The sequence below is a fragment of the Toxorhynchites rutilus genome, chromosome 2, assembly GCF_029784135.1.
Source record: "Toxorhynchites rutilus septentrionalis strain SRP chromosome 2, ASM2978413v1, whole genome shotgun sequence".
Taxonomy (NCBI): domain Eukaryota; kingdom Metazoa; phylum Arthropoda; class Insecta; order Diptera; family Culicidae; genus Toxorhynchites; species Toxorhynchites rutilus.
The window spans coordinates 51,639,068-51,662,915 of record NC_073745.1 but is presented as its reverse complement, the minus strand read 5'-3'; the positions used below and the strand labels follow the sequence as shown (position 1 = coordinate 51,662,915).

The 23,848-nt window shown below is 36.9% G+C and overlaps 1 protein-coding gene across 1 annotated transcript in view; it reads left to right on the top strand.

Annotated features, from left to right (window-relative positions):
• The window catches only part of LOC129764761 (uncharacterized), a 477,799-nt gene that overhangs the window by 255,067 nt on the left and 198,884 nt on the right, over positions 1-23,848 (top strand). Inside the window, exon 3 of the mRNA XM_055764228.1 lies at positions 18,280-18,885. Within this exon, the coding sequence (XP_055620203.1) occupies positions 18,522-18,885 (364 nt within the window). The 5' untranslated portion in view covers positions 18,280-18,521. The remainder of the gene's footprint in view (positions 1-18,279; positions 18,886-23,848) is intronic.

Genomic DNA, 23,848 nt, shown 5'->3' with positions numbered 1-23,848 from the left:
CGAACCAGAGCACCAGCTACCAACCAACAACTCAATCAGGATGAAAGCATACAAGCCAATCGAAGCTAGTAGTGTTCTCGATAAGAATAGTGTTTGAACACACGGGTACTCACAATGCCAGCCACAGTGTAGAAATTTGCTGCTTTTGATCGACCAATGACCCAAGCCAAGCCGTCGTGCCACTCTCGCCTGATGAAGAACACTCTAACTGCGGATGAGTTGGCTCTCCTCTGAAAGCGGCCGATAACACGCCAACGACACTAATCGGAGATCGAAGTCGAACAACATTCGATTTTTCGCGCACTGTAATTATTCTACTTCAGTCTTCTGTTCACTTGCAGCAACGAGCGTTAGAATTTCACTTTGCGTATGGGCCAGCGAGTCCAGTCCAGAGTCAATTATTGCACTGACCACTGATGTCCGATTGATGTCCGAGTTTTTCACAGTATCACAAAGCACTTTACGATCACTTAATCCGGTTCGAAGGACCAAAAATGTTTCCGCAGTGGGTTTTTTTTTTGAACGGTTTGCGCACTTGAAAAGTCGGACAGGAACTACGAGAACTGATTTTAACCACTACACTTTTTAATCACACGATTCAAAATGATATATATTTACGAAAACTTTTATTTGACTACGAATACAGATACGTTTCAAGCGGTCCACTTTGGCCAACTAGCTACTTGTTTCCGTATTGATAGATATGGGAATTAAGTTCAAAAAGAGATTCACCTCAATACGTTTCTGTCTCTCTATCGAGATAAATTTTTCTCCTATCGGGAGCTTAATGATAACAGATTTAAGCTGCTGATATTGAAATGACCATAAGTGGGTTCACAACTGTTGTAGGGTTTTTGATATATGAAAGTTTGTTGCGGAAAGTATTATTTATCCTAGGGTTGCTCCAACAGATGCCATTTCCATCTTAGGGTGGCCCGAAAAATCATTTTTTTCCACTTTTTCCCAAAAATGGCTGTTGTTCGAAGCACTGAACTAATTTAGATGATCGACATATCAAATTGAAGCCAATGAGCTAGTCTTTTATCAAAATATATTACTGAATACTGAAACCGCGAAAACTGGATTTTATTTCCGTAATTATTGATTGTAGTCGTTTTTTGTTGTTTTATTGGCTTTGGACTAGAGGGCGCTACAAAATGGCTTTTTACGGAGTGTGTTCGAAACTGAAAAAATGAGATTTATTCAGAAATCATATTTTGATGTAGTTTTCTGAGCGTACATACATTATTCATTCGTATAATTATTTAATCATTCAATTTATTGCGTTTATCATGATGATGCTAACATCAATAATGTTATGTACAGTAATTTACATTTAATGCGACATGCCGAGGCACCACTCAGTGTCGCATTGGAGACGATTTTGACCTGTAATTGGACATTGGCGATGTGAGGGGTACAGTGTCTACGTCTGGTGGCAACTTTAATGTGGCGCCATATTTTGGGCCCCGAACTCGATGTTTACAAAAATGTCCAATTAAACGTGTTGCATTACAGGTTTGTCCAATTAGCAAAATGTCGCATTAAATGTAACTTACTGTACGAACCTCCCACCATATATATGATGTCTCCCACCGTTTTAGAGACATCTTAACATTCTGTTCAATTTTTAGAGCGTAAACCATCTGTCAATTTTTTCACTGTTTACATTTTCTTACCAAAAATCGTTGCCACATTTTTCTCTCAAGTTCCACTTCTCTTATCTGATTCAGACCTAACACTGACACTGTCCCTTCAAATTACTCGAACATCAAATGGAACTTTCAACCCAACCGGCTATGAAGCGGGGCATCGAAGAACATAACATGTGCTGTAAACTACAACGAATCGAAACAAAAAAAAATAAACCCAACGCTGTCCCAATAAAATGAACATTTTCACACTTTTATCGACAATATATTTATGCCCTGGGAGATATCCGCTGTGGGAAAACCTCTTGCCTAGGCAGCTAATGAAAGCTGGTTCTAGTCCTCTCAGCGCTTTGGCCCCCGCTGCCCCCCCATAAGTTTGAGCATTCGAAATAGAAATGCCAGGACTGAAGGACAAACACAAGACAATGGGAACTGCCAACAACATCCCGTGTCCCATTCTTTCGGTCGCAGGATTTTCTCTTGTTTGTAGCTCGACTAAACGGTGGACGCTTCGAGAGGATGTGTCTTCGTTTGTCACTCCCAGAGGGTTGACCGAAATATGGGAAAGATAAAATGATTTATCTGATATTCGGAATATTGTGAAATTGGACTATCATCCTAGAATGGGTGCACCACATTGTATCAGCTGAGGAAGAGTCGATCCAAAATAGGGGGACCGTTTTATCAAATACACTGCCTGTGAATCAATTCGGCGTAAAGTCTGTTCAATGTTGAACGATGTGTATAAATTGGTATGAATTTGTTCAAGAGAATTTCCTTTTTTTGTTGGCTGGTACCGAAATAGCTTCCATTGGCTTGCCGCACACATTTGTCTATTAAAGAATGAAAGTTATTTTTCATTATCTTTGAACGGTAGGTAAATATTTTCCAACCAATCCCTGCTGCTCCAATCAAACCCGCTCTGCTCGGTCCTCCTACCAGAAACGCCAATTTTCCAGCCGTCAAAATGGTTTCCCATCACAACATACACGCCCACGCCCACGTTTTCGGCCGGAGTGGGTTCTCTTTTGCTGCGCGCCGTTGTTTTCATGCTGTGCAAACACAGCTTCGATATTTCCTCAAATTACTCACTTCATTGGACACACAAAGCTTCGCATTCTCGTTTGTTCTGTACCAATTTTCGGGGGAAACACTCCCCACCGGTGTATAGCAGTGAGGGCGGTCCTCCCATCGAAAAAATAGACAAATGGACTCGGAATCGAAGTATACGACGAAATGGGCGCATATTTCAGCGTCACATGTGGAGCGTAGCTTAGAGAAAAGCTTAGCGAACGCGCGCGTCCCCACACGTGCCCAGCTCGGGGTTGCCTCGAGGCGGGTTAGTTTTTCTTCGCGCTGTTGTGGCGGTGGCCTACCATCGGTGGCCATTATGTGGTCTGTCCGGCTAGCAGCTAATACCGACTGCCTGCCAATGGCAGTGTCGATGGGAATTGGGCCAGGGGTTGGCATGCTATGCGGAGTTTGGTTACTGACGGTGGGATGGGCACCCGAGTGCATGGAATTCGAACAGACTCTGTGAAAGTTGAACAAATCTTTTGTGCGGCAAATAAAGGAATTTCATACAATGGAAACAGCTTTCGATACGTACGAGTAGCTTGATTTTGCAGAAAACTTTTTAAACGTACAGTGAGGATATTTATATAATACGATACAGGTGTTCCTCTTTATCTATCTATATATATATATATATATATATATATATATATATATATATATATATATATATATATATATATATATATATATATATAAATCTCATGTCACGATGTTCGTGGTCAAACTCCTCCGAAACAGCTTGACCGATATTAAAGAAATTATACTCAAAAAACGGGTTAGACATGAGAATCGATCGTAATCTATATATGACCCCGCTAAGATCCCGATTACTTTATATTTAATACCGATTAGGGTGTTCCTATGCAAGAAAAAAATATAAATAATTTTGTTTTTGTATTTTTCGCATAAATTTGCCTTGAAAAAATACACAACCAAAATATATAACCAATTTTCATCCCTATGTCCAATTGCTGATCGCGATATTTGTATTTTTATATAAACAATACCAAATAATTGATGCATCGTTCGTTTTTTCAAACAGATCGAATTTATTTACGTTGTTAAATGCCGGAGGGCACTTCGTCCTCTTCATCGAACTTTCACCCCACACATACGCAAGTATCCTCAATTCGACTAAAGCTAGGCGCCTGGCCGGCGAGCTGGAAGCCTTTTTGGATGAGCACAATGAATTATTGAAATTACTCTAATCACACACATGCTCGAAATGCAAAATAACAAATCACGCTATTGTCTTCAATCCTGATAAAAAAAAACTGGCTGGAAAAATGGTGTGAAGATCCAATGCGCCACAGTTACTTCAACCATTGAGAGCATCATTACTCATTTTGAATTAATATTTTTGAACACGTTGTTGGAGGAGACGAAACAAACACGAGAGTGCACTCGATGGATACTTATGTGTGTCGTTTGATTAATTGACGCAGTCAAGACATGTCTTGAGCTGTGCCAATAATAGAGAGCGAACGACTGCGACTCCTATGAAACAATCAACAGAAGCAATTTCAGGAAGAATACATTCCCTTACGAGACGCTATCATGAGCAACCCGGACACAGGCTTTTTTCAAACGACAGCCCGTGTATACAAAAAAAAATAAAGCCTTCAAAGAGCTCCATTACAAAATTACGCGTATTCCGTCCAACATGTTGCTGGATGTATTCGGTTGAATTACAAAAGCGAGGATTACCTTATACGTACATTTTTAGTTTGATTAGTCAACAAAATACACTCTTAGCAAAAAATAGAGTAATTTTCTCGGAAATTCCAGAGACATCTACTGATCAACTATTTTCCTTATTCTGAATTCCGATCGAATCAGTATTACTCGAACGACTCGCAACTCAAGTTCAATCGAGATGTGCAAGTGTGGTAGCCTTGCCATTCAATTCAACATTGAGCTATTTCTGTGAAACGAAAATGGCAATGAATTTTATGGTGAAATTAACACGGTTTTAGAACGAAAATTATAAATGAAAACAAAAAACTCTACGGAAAAAAAGAAAACAGTTTTTAATATGTATTCTATGTAACAGAATAACACATTCTCTGCAAGTGGGGAAAAATATTGAACGGAAATTGTCCCTGATAATGATTTTAATTTATGGATAAAGCTTTGACGGAAATGCAAAGAGATTTATAGAAAAAAAAACGTTAAGTTAGAGCTGTCTTCTAAGTATTTAAACAGCATCGAGTAATGATTTTCATTCAAATTTTGACAATTTAAAATTCCTTCGTGTTTGCCAATCTGATAGAGAGTAAATTGCTCCACGAAAACGGATTAATTAGTTGAAGTTAGTTATTTAATTAGTTAGCACGAATGAATTGAGGTCAATCGGATTTCAGAATGCAAAAGACGAATCGTAAGATCCGATCGAGGTTCAAAGCAATCGGATTCCGGAATATAAGTGACTGTTCGATATTGTTATTGTTCATTGCCCACGTGGTGATCTAAATCTTTTAACACCTTGCATAGCAGATGGAAAATGTACAAAGCGTTTTCCAAAAAGATTTTATCAACGACACGATTTGTTTGTGTTTTTTTTTATTTTTGTCAGCGATCATCATCTAATGCGCTCCATTTCTCTGTATGTCATAGATCTTATCTCCATCTCCACATCACACTCCGGCTCGGGAAGTCCATTTTTCCACTTTCCAATGCAATACACGATCACGTATCTGCTCGATATCCACTTGGAATCAATCCTTCATCGATCACAATCGAATGATTTTGTAGGTCGTTAAAACATTTAAACACACTTACAATACATTACTTATTTTTTATTGAACAGCCAAAATATTCACTCAGAATTCAGAAATAATTTATATGGCAGAACAACGTTTGCCGGGTCAGCTAGTATCTATATATATATATAAAAATCTCGTGTCACGATGTTCGTGGTTGAACTCCTCCGAAACGGCTCGACCGATTTTGATGAAATTATGCACAAAAACTTTGGAGGCATGAGAATAGGACGTAAACTATACATGATACCGCTAGGGCACCGATTTTCGTATGTTTAATACCGATTAGGGTGACCCTATGCAAAAAAAAACTAAATAACGTTTTTTGTATTGTTTTCCTTAAATTTGGCATAAAAATACATATAACCTCAAAGGTTCACCCCCATTACTAATTTTCAATCACGATTTTGGTACTTTGGTGTATACAATATCCAACTAATCGACCCATCGTTCGTTTTTCAGAGAGAACGAATTTAATTACGTTCCTAAATGACAGATGGCGCTACACTCGCTTCATCATACTTTCATCCACGCATGTGCTTATAATAGGTTAAAGCCATGCACATTGCCGTCGAGCTGGAAAACTTTTTGAATAAGCATAATGAATTATTGAAATTCTTAAAATCATATATGCTCGTATCGCAAGGTAACAATCACGTTATTGTCATCATGAAACACCGGCTGGAGAACACGTGTATACTTTCAATGTGTATGTTGTTGAAGACATTGGTGGGGTCATGGTAGGCGACTGCACAGCGACGCGAGAAATTGTGATTCGAAGAAGACACAATAATCTGGAGTTCATCGTTGACCCACACCGTTCAAGCGATGCTCTCCATCTTCTTCAATGGTACTAACGTTCCTAATGTTCCTAACGTTCACCATCTCAATGTAGAATTACTTGCGAACGTTAGAGAAGAAGAGAGCGACCGATTGCGATTCTAGACAATCATAAATGGTGTGAAGAAAAATACACTCACTTGCGAGACGCTATCATGAGTAATGACAACACAGCCTTTGCTATTGTCAGGTATAAACGCATGCATTTTCATGATATTACAGCCCGTGTTTTGAACATAACATGAATGAAATGAAGACTGATGAAGCGCCCGCGCGGTTTGGGCATTTTCATTTCTTAAAAAATAAAAACACACCTTTTCCCTTTCTGCAGGAAGCACGACCGTTCCCCTTCGTGGCAGCCGATCGACTACCCTTTTTCTTCAGTGATCTCTTCCCTTCTCATCCTTCACAGAAGATGTATAGGGCTCTAAAAAACTAAAACTTTCAAGCTATGTATCGCACGATCCGCAAACAAGGATCGTGCGAGGAGAGATATGTTTGTTTATTAGGGATCGACCCGACCTTATCTAGACCCTATCACAAAAAATCAGATAAACAAAACCCATCTGTATTTGAGGTCGTTGCACTGAGCTTTATTACAAAATTACACGAATTCGGTTCCACACCTTGCTGGATGTATTCGGTTGGATGGCAGAAGCGAGGATTACGAGGTATGCACATTTTTAATTTGGGTAGTCGGCAAAATATGCCCTGAGAAATCTCCTAAAACATTCTGATGAAAATCGATCGAGTCAAAATTACCCGAATCGATTGCAGTATCGCATTTTGTCATGCGTTCTACTTAAATCCTTAAGTCCACCAACCTTGAAACGCGATGCGATAAAGACGTCACTGAGCTTCGTATTCCATTTCTGTGAAGCGAAAATTGTTATGAATTTTCGAGCGAAATAAACACGCTTTCAAAACAAAAATTATAAATGAAAATTGGCTCAGTGCCATATTCGCCTTAACTGAACGCTCAATTCTATGCTCATAGCAATGTTGAGTTCTGTAGTTCGATTAAAATTTTGTTATTTAATTTGTCTACTTTACGACAAAAATATGTTCCTATTTTCACTTTACATTTAACGTTCGAGAGAACAAACATGTCAGATTCGTGAATGAAATACATCGAATTAACAAAAGCAATGGCGAGTTTTTTTAATTTTTGTCGGTGGTCATCGACTTGGCGGTCTATTCCTCGGTATGTCAAACACAAGTATGAACACATAAGTCACGAACGTTTAACGTATGTGTAGATCGTTAAAACATTTAAACACACTTACAATACGTCAGTTATTTTTTATTTAGCAATCAACATATTCACTAGAGTTAATTTTTATGGCAGAACAACGTTTGCCGGGTCAGCTAGTATATATATAACAATCTCGTGTCATGATGTTTGTTACCGAACTCCGCAACGGCTCGACCGATTTTGATGAAATCACGCTCAAAATAATTGGTAGGCATGAGAATAGGTTGTAAACTATATATGATACAGGTAAGATACCGATTACCATATATTTAATACCGAATAGAGTGGCTCAATGCAAAAAAAAATTATTTTTTTAAAAAATTTGACTTCATACCATACATATAACATACATATATTAAATTTTGACCCCAATTCCCTATTTTTAATTGCGATTTTATTATTTTTGTGTGAACAATATTCTAATAATTTAACCGTTGTTCGTTTTTTCAACAGAACGAATTTATTTAAGTTGTTCAATGACTGATGGCACAACGCCCGCTTCATTGAACATCCATCTACACATGCGCAAGTAACATCAATTTGTCTAAAGCAGGGAGCATCTCCATCTCACATTTGCTCGGATTACAAAATGACAATCACGCTATTGCCATCAATCCTGATAAAACATCAGCTGGAGAGCACGTGAGTAGATCCAAAGCACAAGCGCTGCTGGAATCATGATAGCGAATGCACAGTGACGCGAGAAATCATGATTCGAAGAAAAAACAATAATCTGGAATTCATCATTGACACATACCGTTCATACGACCCTCGTCATGTTCTTCTTCAATGGCACTAACGTTCCCAAGGTTTGCCTTTTCAACGTCGTACTACTTGCGAATTTATTAGTAATTAGTTGAGATTTCTATGACGAACAAGACGCCTTGGATACATTCTGAGTGACAAGCTCTAGAATATGTGTGACTTCAGTACAAGTCAAAAGGATTTCTTTGGCGAAAAATCTCTCAGTCTTTCTAAGCTATCCTATTTTCCCTTTAGGTTTAACTTTTAAGAGAACAAACATGTCAGTTACGTTAATGAAATACACCAAGAAACATCATTCAACCTTTCGTTCAAATCATTTAATTCGTTTTGTTTTTATCGGTCCCATTCAATTTATTTTATAGATCGTTAAATATTCAAACACACTTACAATACATTAGTGTGTTTTATTCACCTAAAATATTCACTAGAGATAATTTATTTGACAGAACAACGATTACCTGGTCAGCTAGTAGAGTATCAAAAATTTTTTCAACTCGTTACGTTATATGGAATTTGCGTTATATCGAAGTATGTTTTTCAAATACCTGGAAACTTAAAAATTCATATCCCCTGCTTCCATGTTATCGTCCTTCCTAAAACTCAAAAACTACAAATTACGCGAGGGATACATCGTCAGACAGAAGTCATGTTTGCACTACTTGTATTGCTGTTACTACTGTTGTTGTTCCTGCTGATGCTGCAACCTCCCACATTATGTAGTTGTAGTTCTTATAGAATTTGCGATCTATGCCACATTCACAGTAAATTAAAATAAGATTAATTATGAATACAAATGAAATTGAAATGTATGTTGCCATTTTCATCAATTTAGTGCTCCTTATTTCCTATCAGCTAAGCCAGTGGATGCTCGCACGATGCCTTTTGTTTTTCCTCTGTGTTGATGCCTGTTGATCGTGTCAGTGATATTGCACGTCCTCAAAGAAGTACAGATAAACTTCGATATAACGTACATTCCACTTTCAAAATTGTACGTTGTATCGAATTGTACGTTATATCGAAGCATAATAAAGTACTCACAAACGTAGTCTGTAATACAATATTGTGTTGCTGTTTTATTAAAGTTAATGAATAACTTCAATCAGAAGATGAAGACAGTCTTTCTCATGATGCTTCCTTTCTTACTGTTGATTAAAGCTTGATTCATTTAGAATCCGGAATCACAAAACCAGCTGTATTTCGGGATTGATTGAATGTACAAAACTTGTTTTAGCATCACAATACAGATAATTCATTGTTCTATCAGGGAAAAAATATTGATTTTTTTTTCCTTTACACTTTGGATATGTGTACGTTATATCGAGTGACGTTATATCGAGGGTACGTTATAACGAGGGTACGTTATATCGAAGTTTCCCTGTATTGCCGATATTCCGCGAGTCGTTATGAATGTTGCTTTACGTGATGATTGTGTTAATCTTTGTCATATGAATGCACAAAGTCTGTGTGCTCATCAATTAAGTAAATTTGATGAATTTAAAAATTGTTTCATGAGCAGCAAAGTTGACATAGTATGTGTGACGAAAACATGGTTAAATGAAAACGTAAGTGATGCAACAATTGCCGTTGATGATTATAACATCATAAGGAATGATCGCAAGAATGGTCGAGATGGTGGAATTTGCATTTATCACAAATTTAATATTGATTGCAGGATTATTGCTGCTTCCAATCCTTTGACGGAACTGGGGGATGGTGATCGTACTGTTATTAATATTTATTTATTGAGATTCGAGTGAATCACAGAAAATTTTTGCTTGGTGTGATTTATTCCCCTCCTGAATTTGATTGTTCCAACCTCCTTGACCGAAAGCTCTCCGAACTGTCACTAGCTTTTTTTATTTATTTATTTATTTATTTATAATGATACTACATCCCATTGAGAGATTAGATCTTCTTCACAATTTTTCGCCAATAGTCCCGATCCATGGCTGCAGTTCTCCAACTCCCGGCTGCACCGATTCTTGCCAAGTCCTGCTCCACCTGGTCCAACCACCTCGCTCGCTGGGCTCCTCTCCTTCTTGTTCCTACCGGATTCGATGCGAACACCATCTTTGCAGGGCTGCTGTCCGGCAATCTTGCAACATGCCCTGCCCATCGCACTCGTCCAGCCTTGGCGACTTTCTGAATGCTGGGTTCGCCGTAGAGTTGCGCCAGTTCGTGGTTCATTCTCCTTCTCCATACTCCGCTTTCCTGTACACCACCGTATATTGTTCTGAGCACTCGGCGTTCGAAAACTCCAAGCGCTTGTGAGTCCTCTTCAAGCATCGTCCATGCTTCGTGCCCATAGAGAACAACCGGTCGAATTAGGGATTTGTACATGGTACACTTCGTACGGGGTCGGAGTTTGTTGGACCTCAAGGATTTGCGGAGCCCATAGTAGGCACGACTTCCATTGACAATGCGTCTTCGAATTTCACGGCTGTTGTTGTTGTCAGTTGTTATCAACGAGCCAAGGTAGACAAATTCCTCTACCACCTCGAGCTCGTCGCCGTCGATCACAACACTACTACCAAGAAGAACTCTGTTGCGATCAGTCCCTCCAGCTAGCATGTATTTAGACTTAGACGCATTGATCCCAAGCCCAATCAGCCATGCTTCGTGTTTCAGTCGGGTACACAAGTCGGCTACCGTCTCATGTGTTCCTCCGATTATGTCCACGTCGTCGACGAAGCAGATAAACTGACTAGACTTGTTGAAAATCGTGCCCCGCATGTTGAAGCCCTTCTTCTTCTTGAATGGCGTTAACGTTCCCTATGGAACTTTTGCCGTCTCAACGTATGCATTAACTAGCGTCATTTATTAATACTTAGTTTAGAGTTCTTAAGCCAAATAACACACCTTGAATGTATTCCGAAGGGCAAGCTCTAGAATACGCGTGACTACAGTGCAAGTCGAAGGAAATTACTTTGACGAAAAATCCCCCGGCCAGGACGGGAGTCGAACCCGAACACCCGGCATGATAATGTGAGACGCTAACCACTCGGCCACGGGTGCACATTGTTGAAGCCCGCTCTCCGCATAACACCTTCCAGCGCCACGTTGAAGAGCAGACAGGAGATTCCATCGCCTTGTCGAAGTCCCCTGTGAGTCTCAAATGATTCCGACAGCTCACCTGAAATCCGCACACTGCACCGCACACCGTTCATCGTTGCCTGAATCAGTCTTGTCAGCTTTTGGGGAAAGCCGTGTTCGTCCATGATCCTCCATAGCTGTCGTCGGTCGATTGTATCATATGCGGCCTTGAAGTCGACGAAGATGTGGTGTGTAGGGACCTGATACTCGCGGCACTTTTGGAGGATCTGCCGCAGTGTAAAAATCTGGTCCGTCGTCGAGCAACCGGGCATGAATCCGGCCTGATAACTTCCCACAAATCTACTTACTATTGGCGATAGGCGGCGGAAGAGGATCTGAGACAAAATTTTGTAGGCACCATTCAGGATTGTGATGGCACGATAGTTCCCACAATCCAACTTGTCGCCTTTTTTATAGATGGGGCAGATTACCCCGTCCTTCCACTCCTCCGGTAGCTGTTCTGTGTCCCAGATCCTGACTATCAACCGGTGCATACACTCTACAAGTTTTTTCGGACCTCCCTTGAAGAGCTCCGCTACGAGGCCATCCTTACCAGCTGCTTTGTGGTTCTTGAGCTGATTAATGGCCTCCTTAACTTCACCCATCGTCGGGGGTGGTACGTCGTCGTTGTTCATTGCACCGGTGTAGTCCTCCTCAACGCCGTCTAGGTCTCCTGTCTGCGCGCTGTTCAGGTGTTCATCGTAGTGCTGCCTCCACCTTTCGATCACCTCGCGTTCGTTCGTCAAGATGCCTCCTTCCTTGTTTCTGCACATTTCGGCCCGCGGCACAAAGCCTTTGTGCGAGGCGTTTAGTTTCTTTAAGAACTTCCGCGATTCTCGAGAACGATAAAGCAGCTCCATCTCCTCACACTCTTTCTCTTCCAGGCGCCGCTTTTTTTCCCGAAAGAGATGTGTTTGCTGCCTTCGTTTCAGTCTGTATCGTTCCACGTTTTGTCGAGTCGCTCGTTGCAGCATGGCTGCGCGTGCTGCATCCTTCTCGTTCAGGAGCGCTCGGCACTCGTCGTCAAACCATTCGTTCCGTTGTCCTCGTTGTTCATACCCGATGACGGTCTCTGCTGTGCTGCTAATTGCTGATTTTAAGGAGTTTCAGCATTCATCATGGGGAACAGCATCCAGTTCGTCTACCCCCGGTAACGCAGCTTCAAGACGCTGCGAATATGTTGCAGCAACGTTCGGCTCCTGTTGTCGTCGTAGGGGATACCGTGGTGAACGCTGGTGTCTTATGTTATTGACGACTGACAGTTTAGAACGCAGTTTGACCATCACCAGGTAGTGGTCTGAATCGATGTTAGCGCCACGATAGGTTCTGACGTCGATGATATCCGAGAAGTGCCGACCGTCGATCAAAACGTGGTCAATTTGTGTTTCTGTTTGCTGTGGTGATCTCCAGGTGTAACGGTATTGGAGGCTGTGCTGGAAGAAGGTGCTACGTATGGCCATGTTCTTGGAGGCAGCGAAGTCGATAAGTCTTAGGCCGTTTTCGTTGGTTCGCTGATGGCCGCTGAACCTACCAATTACCGGTCTGAATTCCTCCTCCTGGCCGACCTGAGCGTTCAAATCACCGATGACGATTTTGATGTCGTGTTTTGGGCAGCGATCGTATTCACGCTCTAGCTGCGCGTAGAATTCTTCTTTATCGTCATCGGTGCTAGCTAGATGGGGGCTGTGGACGTTGATAATGCTGATATTGAAGAAGTGGCCTCTCATCCTCAATCTGCACATTCTTTCATTGATCGGCCACCAACCAATCACCCGTTTTTGCATCTCCCCCATTACGATGAAAGCTGTACCCAGCTCGTGTGTGTTGCCGCAGCTCTGATAGATGGTATATCCACCATGGAACGATCGCACCATCGAACCTTTCCAGTACACCTCCTGCAGCGCCACGATGTTGAAATTGCGGGCTCTCAATATTTCCGAAAGAATTCGGGTACTCGCAAGAAAATTGAGAGACTTGCAGTTCCATGTTCCGAGTTTCCAATCTCTAGTCCGTGTTCTTTGCGTAGGTCTAGTCCGATTGTCCTGTCTCGAATTTCTTTGTGAATGTTTGTGTGCGTTTTATTTTTACGGATGGCTTGCAGGGCCTGCACCAACCCCCTGTCTCGCCGGAGGACCGTCGTGCACAGCTCTTTTTAGAGTCCCCGCTGGCACGACGACAGTGATCAGCCGCCCCTAACATGGGGATCAGACGCTGTTTTGAGCCGCACCTCCAGCGTGAACAGACGCTCGGAACGCTGTCACTAGCTTATGAGAATATAATTTTGACAGGGGATTTCAATACAAATTTGAAAAAAGTTTGCTCTAAAACAACTCGGTTCTGCAAGATTCTAGAGAGTTTGGGGTTGTTTTGTGTAAATAATGAACCTACTCACTTCTATTCTGGTGGAAGCTCTTTGATTGATCTTCTAATAACAAAAGACAAAAATTTCGTTCTTAATTTCAATCAAGTGTCAGCCCCAGGTTTTTCTCATCACGATATAATTTTTTCATCTTTTAACATAATCCGTTGCAATGATGATATACCGAAAATTTTTATTTCTATTTATTAATAAAAAAAAAATATAATAAATTAGTCCTGATCGTATTTAAAAAACTAATACCGTGAAATGACATCGTACGTAGTGTCGAACAAGTTGGCAAAGCTTCAGCTAGATCAAAAATATGAAATTCAAATGGTTTCGTGTTGGTTGGTGGAAAGCCTCATTACGTTTGCACAATTAGCATAATATGATTCTGAAGTTATAGGCTAATCAGACACGAGTTTACGTTCTGCTAAATATATAAGGTTTGGAAAAAGTAACCCATTATTTTCTCTGTAGCTGTGTGTAGTGATCAACATCTCGCGTAATATTGATCATACAATTTCGAGTTGAGGCTCGTTGTAAGGGTGATAATTGACACTAAAAAAATATTTCCGTCCTGTTGTGAATTATAGGGTGTTAACAATGGAAGTCAACAAAGAGAAAATTCGGTACAGCAGACCGCTGGAAATGTGAATGGTGTTTATGGAGCCGATACTGTAAGAGCTAAAGACGCGCGATTTTTTTAATTTTTTTTTTTTTTTTGCAAGGTTGGCACACTTCTTGACTAGGCGAACCTAGCCACAATATTCACCTGCTCCCTGGTTGCTGACGTGACGGTCGGTCGCTCTTGTCGTATACCATACAATCTGGAAGGTTGTGGTGAATCGAGAGGTCGATCAGGATAATGCGACCCCGGTACAGCTTGAAACGGTCATTTTTCAGGACAGATGCAGTCGTTTTTCAGGACAGGTACCGGTCGTTGGGTACGTTTTCTTCCAATATACCACATTGAAGCGCCAATTGTCGATGGACAATGCGGGCCACGTTGTTGTGGCGCTCGGTGTAGGCTGCGTTGGCTAAAACGGGACAGCCTCCCAAAATGTGCTCTGTGTTTTCACTTGATTGATGCACTGCGAAGTTGTTGTACTCGACTCAAGCACTTGTCTCGCAGCTCCGTCTTGATGTCGGAGTGGCGAATACCGGTGAGCTGTCGGAATCCAAGATATTTAAAGGATTCGCCACGAGCCAGTTTTCTTATCAACTCTTCGTCATAGACCTCGTAACCTCCGTAACCAGGCAGATGTTCCTGCTTATGTATTCGACAAACCGACCTAGACGCTAGACGCCTAGCAGTTCGCCTCTTGGCCCCACACGGTTTCCCAAACTTTCAACGGGCGCCACTGCAGTACAGTAAACTGTCAGTTGCAGCTCTTCCATGTTCTCAACATCAACCAAGTCCAACCGAAGAACGTGCTCGTTCATGGGCTTCACTGCACTTGTCGGCCTGCGAGAATGCTGCAACTTCGAGATCGGGATTCGGGAAGGGTCTGTGTCGCGAAACTGTGAGATCGCCTCGTCTTAATGGAAGACCAGATCGCGTAGTAGATGTTGATCTGGCTGTGGATCTTCTGCCTTAGGGGGCTGTTGTACTGTGGCTTCCACTTGATCCTAGCCTGATTTTTTTTTTAGTGTAATACACTAAATTCGGATCTCTACTGTCAACAACTGGACCTTTTGAAGTTAGCGATTGACCAGAAACGTCAAGAATTGGCCAACAGAGGAGGTGTTGTACTCCGGGGGAATACACATGTCCTTTATGACTCGCCAGAAACTCCGAGGCGTGAATGGAATGTTTTAATGCACCCACCATATAGTCCGGACCTGGCATCAGGCGATTACCACCTTTTTCTTGCATTGCTAAACTTCCTGAAAGATAAGAAATAAGGATCAAGAGAAATTTAAGGAAAATGCTTTATTTATTTTAGATTATCGCTTTCTAAATACAACCCATCTGAAGAAATACTCCAAATACTCCAAAATTTCTCCAACGAACAATCCAACGATCAACACATTTTTTTTATAGCTGTATTCAAGAATTGTCTTCAGTTTACGATGCGAAATCGTTTTATGTCTTCAATGCTGTCAAAACGAGTTCCACGAAGGGGAAATTTGAGTTTCGGAAATAGGAAAAAAGTCACAGGAGGGTTGGGTCCGAGACACGACTGCATAGTTGACTCAGGATTCCGTTAGGCTATCTGTTGATTTTGGATATGTTTGAAGAATTATATCGTTAAACTCTTTGATAATCATTAAGTTCTAATGTCTCTGTTAGGGAACATATTTAGGTAGGAATAAAAGTTCCCCCTACTTTCATGTATTTGCAATGCCGATTTCCCCCAGGCAGTTTGGTGTAGATGTCTCTGTTAGGGAACACATTTCGGTAGGAACAAGAATCACCCTTACTTTCATGTATTTGCAGTGCCGATTTACCCCAGGCAGCTTAGTTTTGATGTCTCTATTAGGGAAAAGATTTCTGTGGGAACAAAAGCTCTCCCTACTTTTATGTATTTGCAATGCCGATTTCCCCCATGTAGCTTGGTTTTGATGTCTCGGTTAGGAAACAGATTTCGGTGGGAATAAAAGCTCCTCTTACTTCGATCTATTTGCAATGCCGATTTAGCCCTGGTAGCTTGGTTTTGATGTCTCTGTTAGGGAATACATTTCAGTAGGAATAAAAATTCCCTCTATTTTCATGTATTTGCAATGTCGATTTTCCCCAAGCAGCTTGGTTTTGTTGTTTTTGTTAGGGACCCGCCGCATGTGTCGTCGATTTCGACTAATCAGAAGTGGGTATTTTGGTTGAGATAGGGGTTGAGATAAGGGTTGAGATTTTTCAATTGTTCGATAGTTAGTTTCGTGAAATATATTATTTTCTTCAATATAAAAAATTGTTATGGAGTGCCGAAATCGATTGACGCAAAAATTTCATCAATCCATCATGAAATGGCTCAGCAATAAGCGTATGAATTTGGACAATTTTCACGATGTGCTCGATTTTTGATTTTCAATTTGTACCCCAATATGTTCCCGAAAGACGTAATCCTATGTCAAAATCCTACGGGGTCATATCTGGAGAGGGCGGTACCAGTTCAAGCTGTGCCATTTTCGGTCAAAAATTAGTTCACAAGGATTGATCGTAAAGCTGATGCAGTATCGTGTTACAGAATCCAAGTGTTATCTTTCCAAAAATCTGACCATTTGCGACGAATTTTCTCTCTCAAACGCCTCATGTTCTTGATGGCACTGTAAACAAACTAAATGACAAATCGCGCTCCAAATTGACATAAGAAGCACACTGATAGTAGTAACATCTTTAAAAAATGAAGAATGTTCAGCGGCAAAAATTTAAATTACAAATTCTCGGTATATATTTGGCAGAATGTATATTGATGTTGGTCTAAGCTAATTGGACATCACTTAGAAATACACTAATAGGTATTAGCTTCTTCAGCCAAATAGAATAAATGAAGGAAGGAGACGAATTCGATCAATTTGTAATTCTCTAGGGACTAGGGTTTTATTGATGTTGTTTTGGTGCATATTTGTTAACATCGATATGTAATAACAAGAGAATGTTGCAAGGTCCTTTTTTTAATAATTGAGTATTGAAAATAGACAACATCAATAATTTATGGTTTCTTTCTATCACTTCAACTCATACAATACGACTAAAAGGGTCCTGTTCATTTAAAAGAAACGACTCTTTTTAGAGCCACAATTTTGAGTTTTAAGAGTGTTAGCTTTACGGATATCTGAACAATCCTACGAAGATGGTTGATACATGATTGGTTTTTGTTATCGTTAGAACAGTGCACGAGATTTGGGTCCTTATTACCAGTATGTATTTCTTCTACTACTTCTACTTCTACTTCCGCACCAATTTACTCAAAGCTTTCGTGAACATTCAATATTGGCACTGTTGCTTCTATCAAACGAGGCGGTTTCTTTTACATAGTGATATATTCTCTACCCCATATCAACCATTTCGTATTCTCTGGTATCGAATCCATAGCCAATGGCACCATTTGTAGATGTTTTTGACTTGTCCCAGGTTCATGCGATAACGGCATCTTTACTGATTCAGGTTCTGTCCAATTTTTTTGTTTCAGATAACCAGAAGGGCTGGAATCGTGTACGCCATGATACAACTTTTTTTTAACCAGCTCTCAACCTTTGTAGTTATGAATATTTTTTTCTCCGTTCAATTTTTGTTTTATTGTTCAAAGATAGATGAACAGATAATGGCATAATGGATACTAAAAATATTCTTAGTTTTATTTTTACGGAGCAGGAAAAAACGTCCGAAATTCATGTCTGTACACTAAAATACCCCCTTAATTTTCAGGTTTGCAAATTTTCATGCAAAGTTTGAAAAACGATATGAATTAAAAATCAACAGATTCAAAGTATCTATCAGAAAATTATAACGGTGAAATTCTCTGTTTTTTCCAGATATAAATAACTACTAACATCGAGCCAACGACGACACATTAAATTCCTCGAACTTCATCGTCATCCCACTCGACACGTGTCTCCTATCGTGCGTAAGAAGAAAATTTTGTCCATTTGCCCCACCCTCAAGTAATAGCGTAAATAGAGAGAGTAGCTACCAACAGAATACCGCAGATCCAAACGGACCACCCAGTTGCGTGACTTGATGAGGAATAAGCGACGCCTCCGCCGTAGCCGATCTGATGTTACCCGCCATGATGTATCAACACTGCCTGGCGATTCTCATGATAACGCATTGTCTCTCAACTCACCAATCTCCCCCGTCACCGTCATCGTCCTCCGCGCTGCTCAAATTGATGGCATTCGCCGATGACAGGACCATCCTGAATCATCGTACCGTTCCGCCCGGTCCGTTGGATCCGGATTCGATTGCTTTGGCCGATGACTCGAGCGTCGCTACGCAATCAGAAGACGGGAGGGGGAGCGACCAGCAGCGACAACCGCCAGGACACAAGTCGGATAGTGCCAGCAACCGAAATGCTCTTCATGACGACCTTGCGGCGATGGAAAAAAATCGCCCACCGAAACAGCAGCGCACAACGGCAGGTCAGTATTTCCTTCTTTGTTCGCAGAAAAGACCGCTTACAAATACTCGAAATCGGAGCCAATAAAGGAATGATGGGTCACCGTGAAAAACGAACGGTGAACAAATGAATTGGGTCAAGTTCCGCGCCCTCCCCCTGGAGCCACTCACAGTCTGTCGCACGCTGTCGAAGATTTCCCAGAGTCGGGCGGTTTTATTATGTTGTCAATAATATTTTTCATCGGTGTCACCCTTTCCATCGATCGGCCGCTGAAACAGACTGCGATGACAATCAATTTTCTCGATTTTCTCGTTAACGTTTGAAGAGCCTAACCAGGGAAGCAAAGGGTGACACAACCTACGCGCGGCCCAACCTCATTCGAAATGGCGAGCGTTTATTTTTTCCACACCATCAATTGCGTTCCGAAACGTTTGGAAATTGGATTGTATAATAGTTCTTGAGTGGAAATGGCACGGGGTTGTTTCGAGATGTCATCCAGCCTCCATTTCGTTCGTCATAAAGTGTCTCGAAAGCAATCACAAAACCGATTAGTCTGGCCCCCTCCCGAACCGTCGAAAAGGGAGGAGGATATGCGGAACGATTTGCGAGACAGATAAGCGGGATTTATTGAAATATTGCCCCCAGCTGTGATAGAACAAGTTTCCCAGTATTATAGCCATTATTTTACTAGAGAATTATTATACTTTAATTTGTTTTAGGAACAAGTTTGAATGAATCGCTTAAGGATAATTGCGATTGCGAGACCAGGAAGTCGTTTGATCTGGAAACGCTTTTGAAAGTTGGAATTCTTTTATTTGTGTTTCGTGTCGAATATTTTTATGAGTTTGGATCCATCAAAATTAAACCCTTGAGATAGTGAATCCTTGTAACTGTGGGAATGAATCCATCAGTGGCACATTAAATTATCCTTCCCTAGAATTATGTCCATACAGACATTGCTTTTATTTTTTTACTAATATGAAGCAACATGAAGAACTACCAAAGATGATATTTGTGGCATTTTTTTATTTCAGTTTTCGGTCGTTCACTGCTAGCCAGAATATTTGTATTTTTAATCATGTTTCAGGGTGGCCGTGAATAAGCAATAATTCTAAATTGGTCATATTAGATCACATGTTTAAACACGAAAATTAAAAAATAATGAAATGAAAAAGTAGAACAAAACAAAATAATGAAATAAAAACAATATCACGAAATAACGAAATAACGAAAAAAATCACTAAATAACTAAATAACTAAATAACTAAATAACTAAATAACTAAATAACTAAATAACTAAATAACTAAATAACTAAATAACTAAATAACTAAATAACTAAATAACTAAATAACTGAATAACTAAATAACTAAATAACTAAATAACTAAATAACTAAATAACTAAATAACTAAATAACTAAATAACTAAATAACTAAATAACTAAATAACTGAATAACTGAATAACTAAATAACTAAAAAACTGAATAACTGAATAACGAAATAACGAAATAACGAAAAAAATTACTAAATAACTAAATAACTAAATAACTAAATAACTGAATAACTGAATAACTAAATAACTAAATAACTAAATAACTAAATAACTAAATAACTAAATAACTAAATAATTAATAACTAAATAACTAAATAACTAAATAACTAAATAACTAAATAACTAAATAACTAAATAACTAAATAACTAAATAACTGAATAACTGAATAACGAAATAACGAAATAACGAAAAAAATTACTAAATCACTAAATTACTAAATTACTAAATAACTAAATAACTAAATAACTAAATAACTAAATAACTAAATAACTAAATAACTAAATAACTAAATAACTAAATAACTAAATAACTAAATAACTAAATAACTAAATAACTAAATAACTAAATAACTAAATAACTAAATAACTAAATAACTAAATAACTAAATAACTAAATAACTAAATAACTAAATAACTAAATAACTAAATAACTAAATAACTAAATAACTAAATAACTGAATAACTGAATAACTAAATAACTAAATAACTAAATAACTGAATAACTGAATAACGAAATAACGAAATAACGAAAAAAATAACTAAATAACTAAATAACTAAATAACTAAATAACTAAATAAATAAATAACTAAATAACTGAATAACTGAATAACTAAATAACTAAAAAACTGAATAACTAAATAACTAAATAACTAAATAACTAAATAACTGAATAACTGAATAACTAAATAACTAAAAAAACTGAATAACTGAATAACGAAATAACGAAATAACGAAAAAAATTACTAAATAACTAAATAACTAAATAACTAAATAACTAAATAACTAAATAACTAAATAACTAAATAACTAAATAACTGAATAACTGAATAACTAAATAACTAAATAACTAAATAACTAAATAACTAAATAACTAAATAACTGAATAACTGAATAACTAAATAACTTAATAACTAAATAAGTAAATAACTAAATAACTAAATAACTAAATAACTAAATAACTAAATAACTAAATAACTGAATAACTGAATAACTAAATAACTAAAAAACTGAATAACTAAATAACTAAATAACTAAATAACTAAATAACTGAATAACTGAATAACTAAATAACTAAATAACTGAATAACTGAATAACTAAATAACTGAATAACTGAATAACGAAATAACGAAATAACGAAAAAAATTACTAAATCACTAAATAACTAAATAACTAAATAACTAAATAACTAAATAACTAAATAACTAAATAACTAAATAACTAAATAACTAAATAACTAAATAACTAAATAACTGAATAACTAAATAACTAAATAACTAAATAACTGAATAACTAAATAACTAAATAACTAAATAACTAAATAACTAAATAACTAAATAACTAAATAACTAAATAACTAAATAACTAAATAACTAAATAACTGAATAACTAAATAACTAAATAACTAAACAACTAAATAACTAAATAACTAAATAACTAAATAACTAAATAACTAAATAACTAAATAACTGAATAACTAAATAACTAAATAACTAAACAACTAAATAACTAAATAACTAAATAACTAAATAACTAAATAACTAAATAACTAAATAACTAAATAACTAAATAACTAAATAACTAAATAACTAAATAACTAAATAACAAAATAACAAAATAACTAAATAACTAAATAACTAAATAACTAAATAACTAAATAACTAAATAACTAAATAACTAAATAACTAAATAACTAAATAACTAAATAACTAAATAACTAAATAACTAAATAACTAAATAACTAAATAACTAAATAACTAAATAACTAAATAACTAAATAACTAAATAACTAAATAACTAAATAACTAAATAACTAAATAACTAAATAACTAAATAACTAAATAACTAAATAACTAAATAACTAAATAACTGAATAACTGAATAACTAAATAACTAAATAACTAAATAACTAAATAACTAAATAACTAAATAACTAAATAACTAAATAACTGAATAACTGAATAACTAAATAACTAAAAAACTGAATAACTGAATAACGAAATAACGAAATAACGGAAAAAATAACTAAATAACTAAATAACTAAATAACTAAATAACTGAATAACTAAATAACTAAATAACTAAATAACTAAATAACTAAATAACTAAATAACTGAATAACTAAATAACTAAATAACTAAATAACTAAATAACTAAATAACTAAATAACTAAATAACTAAATAACTAAATAACTAAATAACTAAATAACTAAATAACTAAATAACTAAATAACTAAATAACTGAATAACTAAATAACTAAATAACTAAACAACTAAATAACTAAATAACTAAATAACTAAATAACTAAATAACTAAATAACTAAATAACTGAATAACTAAATAACTAAATAACTAAACAACTAAATAACTAAATAACTAAATAACTAAATAACTAAATAACTAAATAACTAAATAACTAAATAACTGAATAACTAAATAACTAAATAACTAAATAACTAAATAACTAAATAACTAAATAACTAAATAACTAAATAACTAAATAACTAAATAACTAAATAACTAAATAACTAAATAACTAAATAACTAAATAACTAAATAACTGAATAACTAAATAACTAAATATCTAAATAACTAAATAACTAAATAACTAAATAACTAAATAACTAAATAACTAAATAACTAAATAACTAAATAACTAAATAACTAAATAACTAAATAACTAAATAACTAAATTACTAAATTACTAAATTACTAAATTACTAAATTACTAAATTACTAAATTACTAAATTACTAAATTACTAAATTACTAAATTACTAAATTACTAAATTACTAAATTACTAAATTAAAGAAAATCAGAAAATCCGAAAATCAGAAAATCAGAAAATCAGAAAATCAGAAAATCAGAAAATCAGAAAATCAGAAAATCAGAAAATCAGAAAATCAGAAAATCAGAAAATCAGAAAATCAGAAAATCAGAAAATCAGAAAATCAGAAAATCAGAAAATCAGAAAATCAGAAAATCAGAAAATCAGAAAATCAGAAAATCAGAAAATCAGAAAATCAGAAAATGAGAAAATCAGAAAATCAGAAAATCAGAAAATCAAAAAATCAGAAAATCAGAAAATCAGAAAATCAGAAAATCAGAAAATCAGAAAATCAGAAAATCAGAAAATCAGAAAATCAGAAAATCAGAAAATCAGAAAATCAGAAAATCAGAAAATCAGAAAATCAGAAAATCAGAAAATCAGAAAATCAGAAAATCAGAAAATCAGAAAATCAGAAAATCAGAAAATCAGAAAATCAGAAAATCAGAAAATCAGAAAATCAGAAAATCAGAAAATCCGAAACAGAGAAAGTGAAAAAATGAGAAAATGAGAAAATGAGAGAGTGAAAAGATGAAAACCAAATCAAAATTGATAAAATGATATGATAATATGAAAATATGAAAATATGAAAATATGAAAATATGA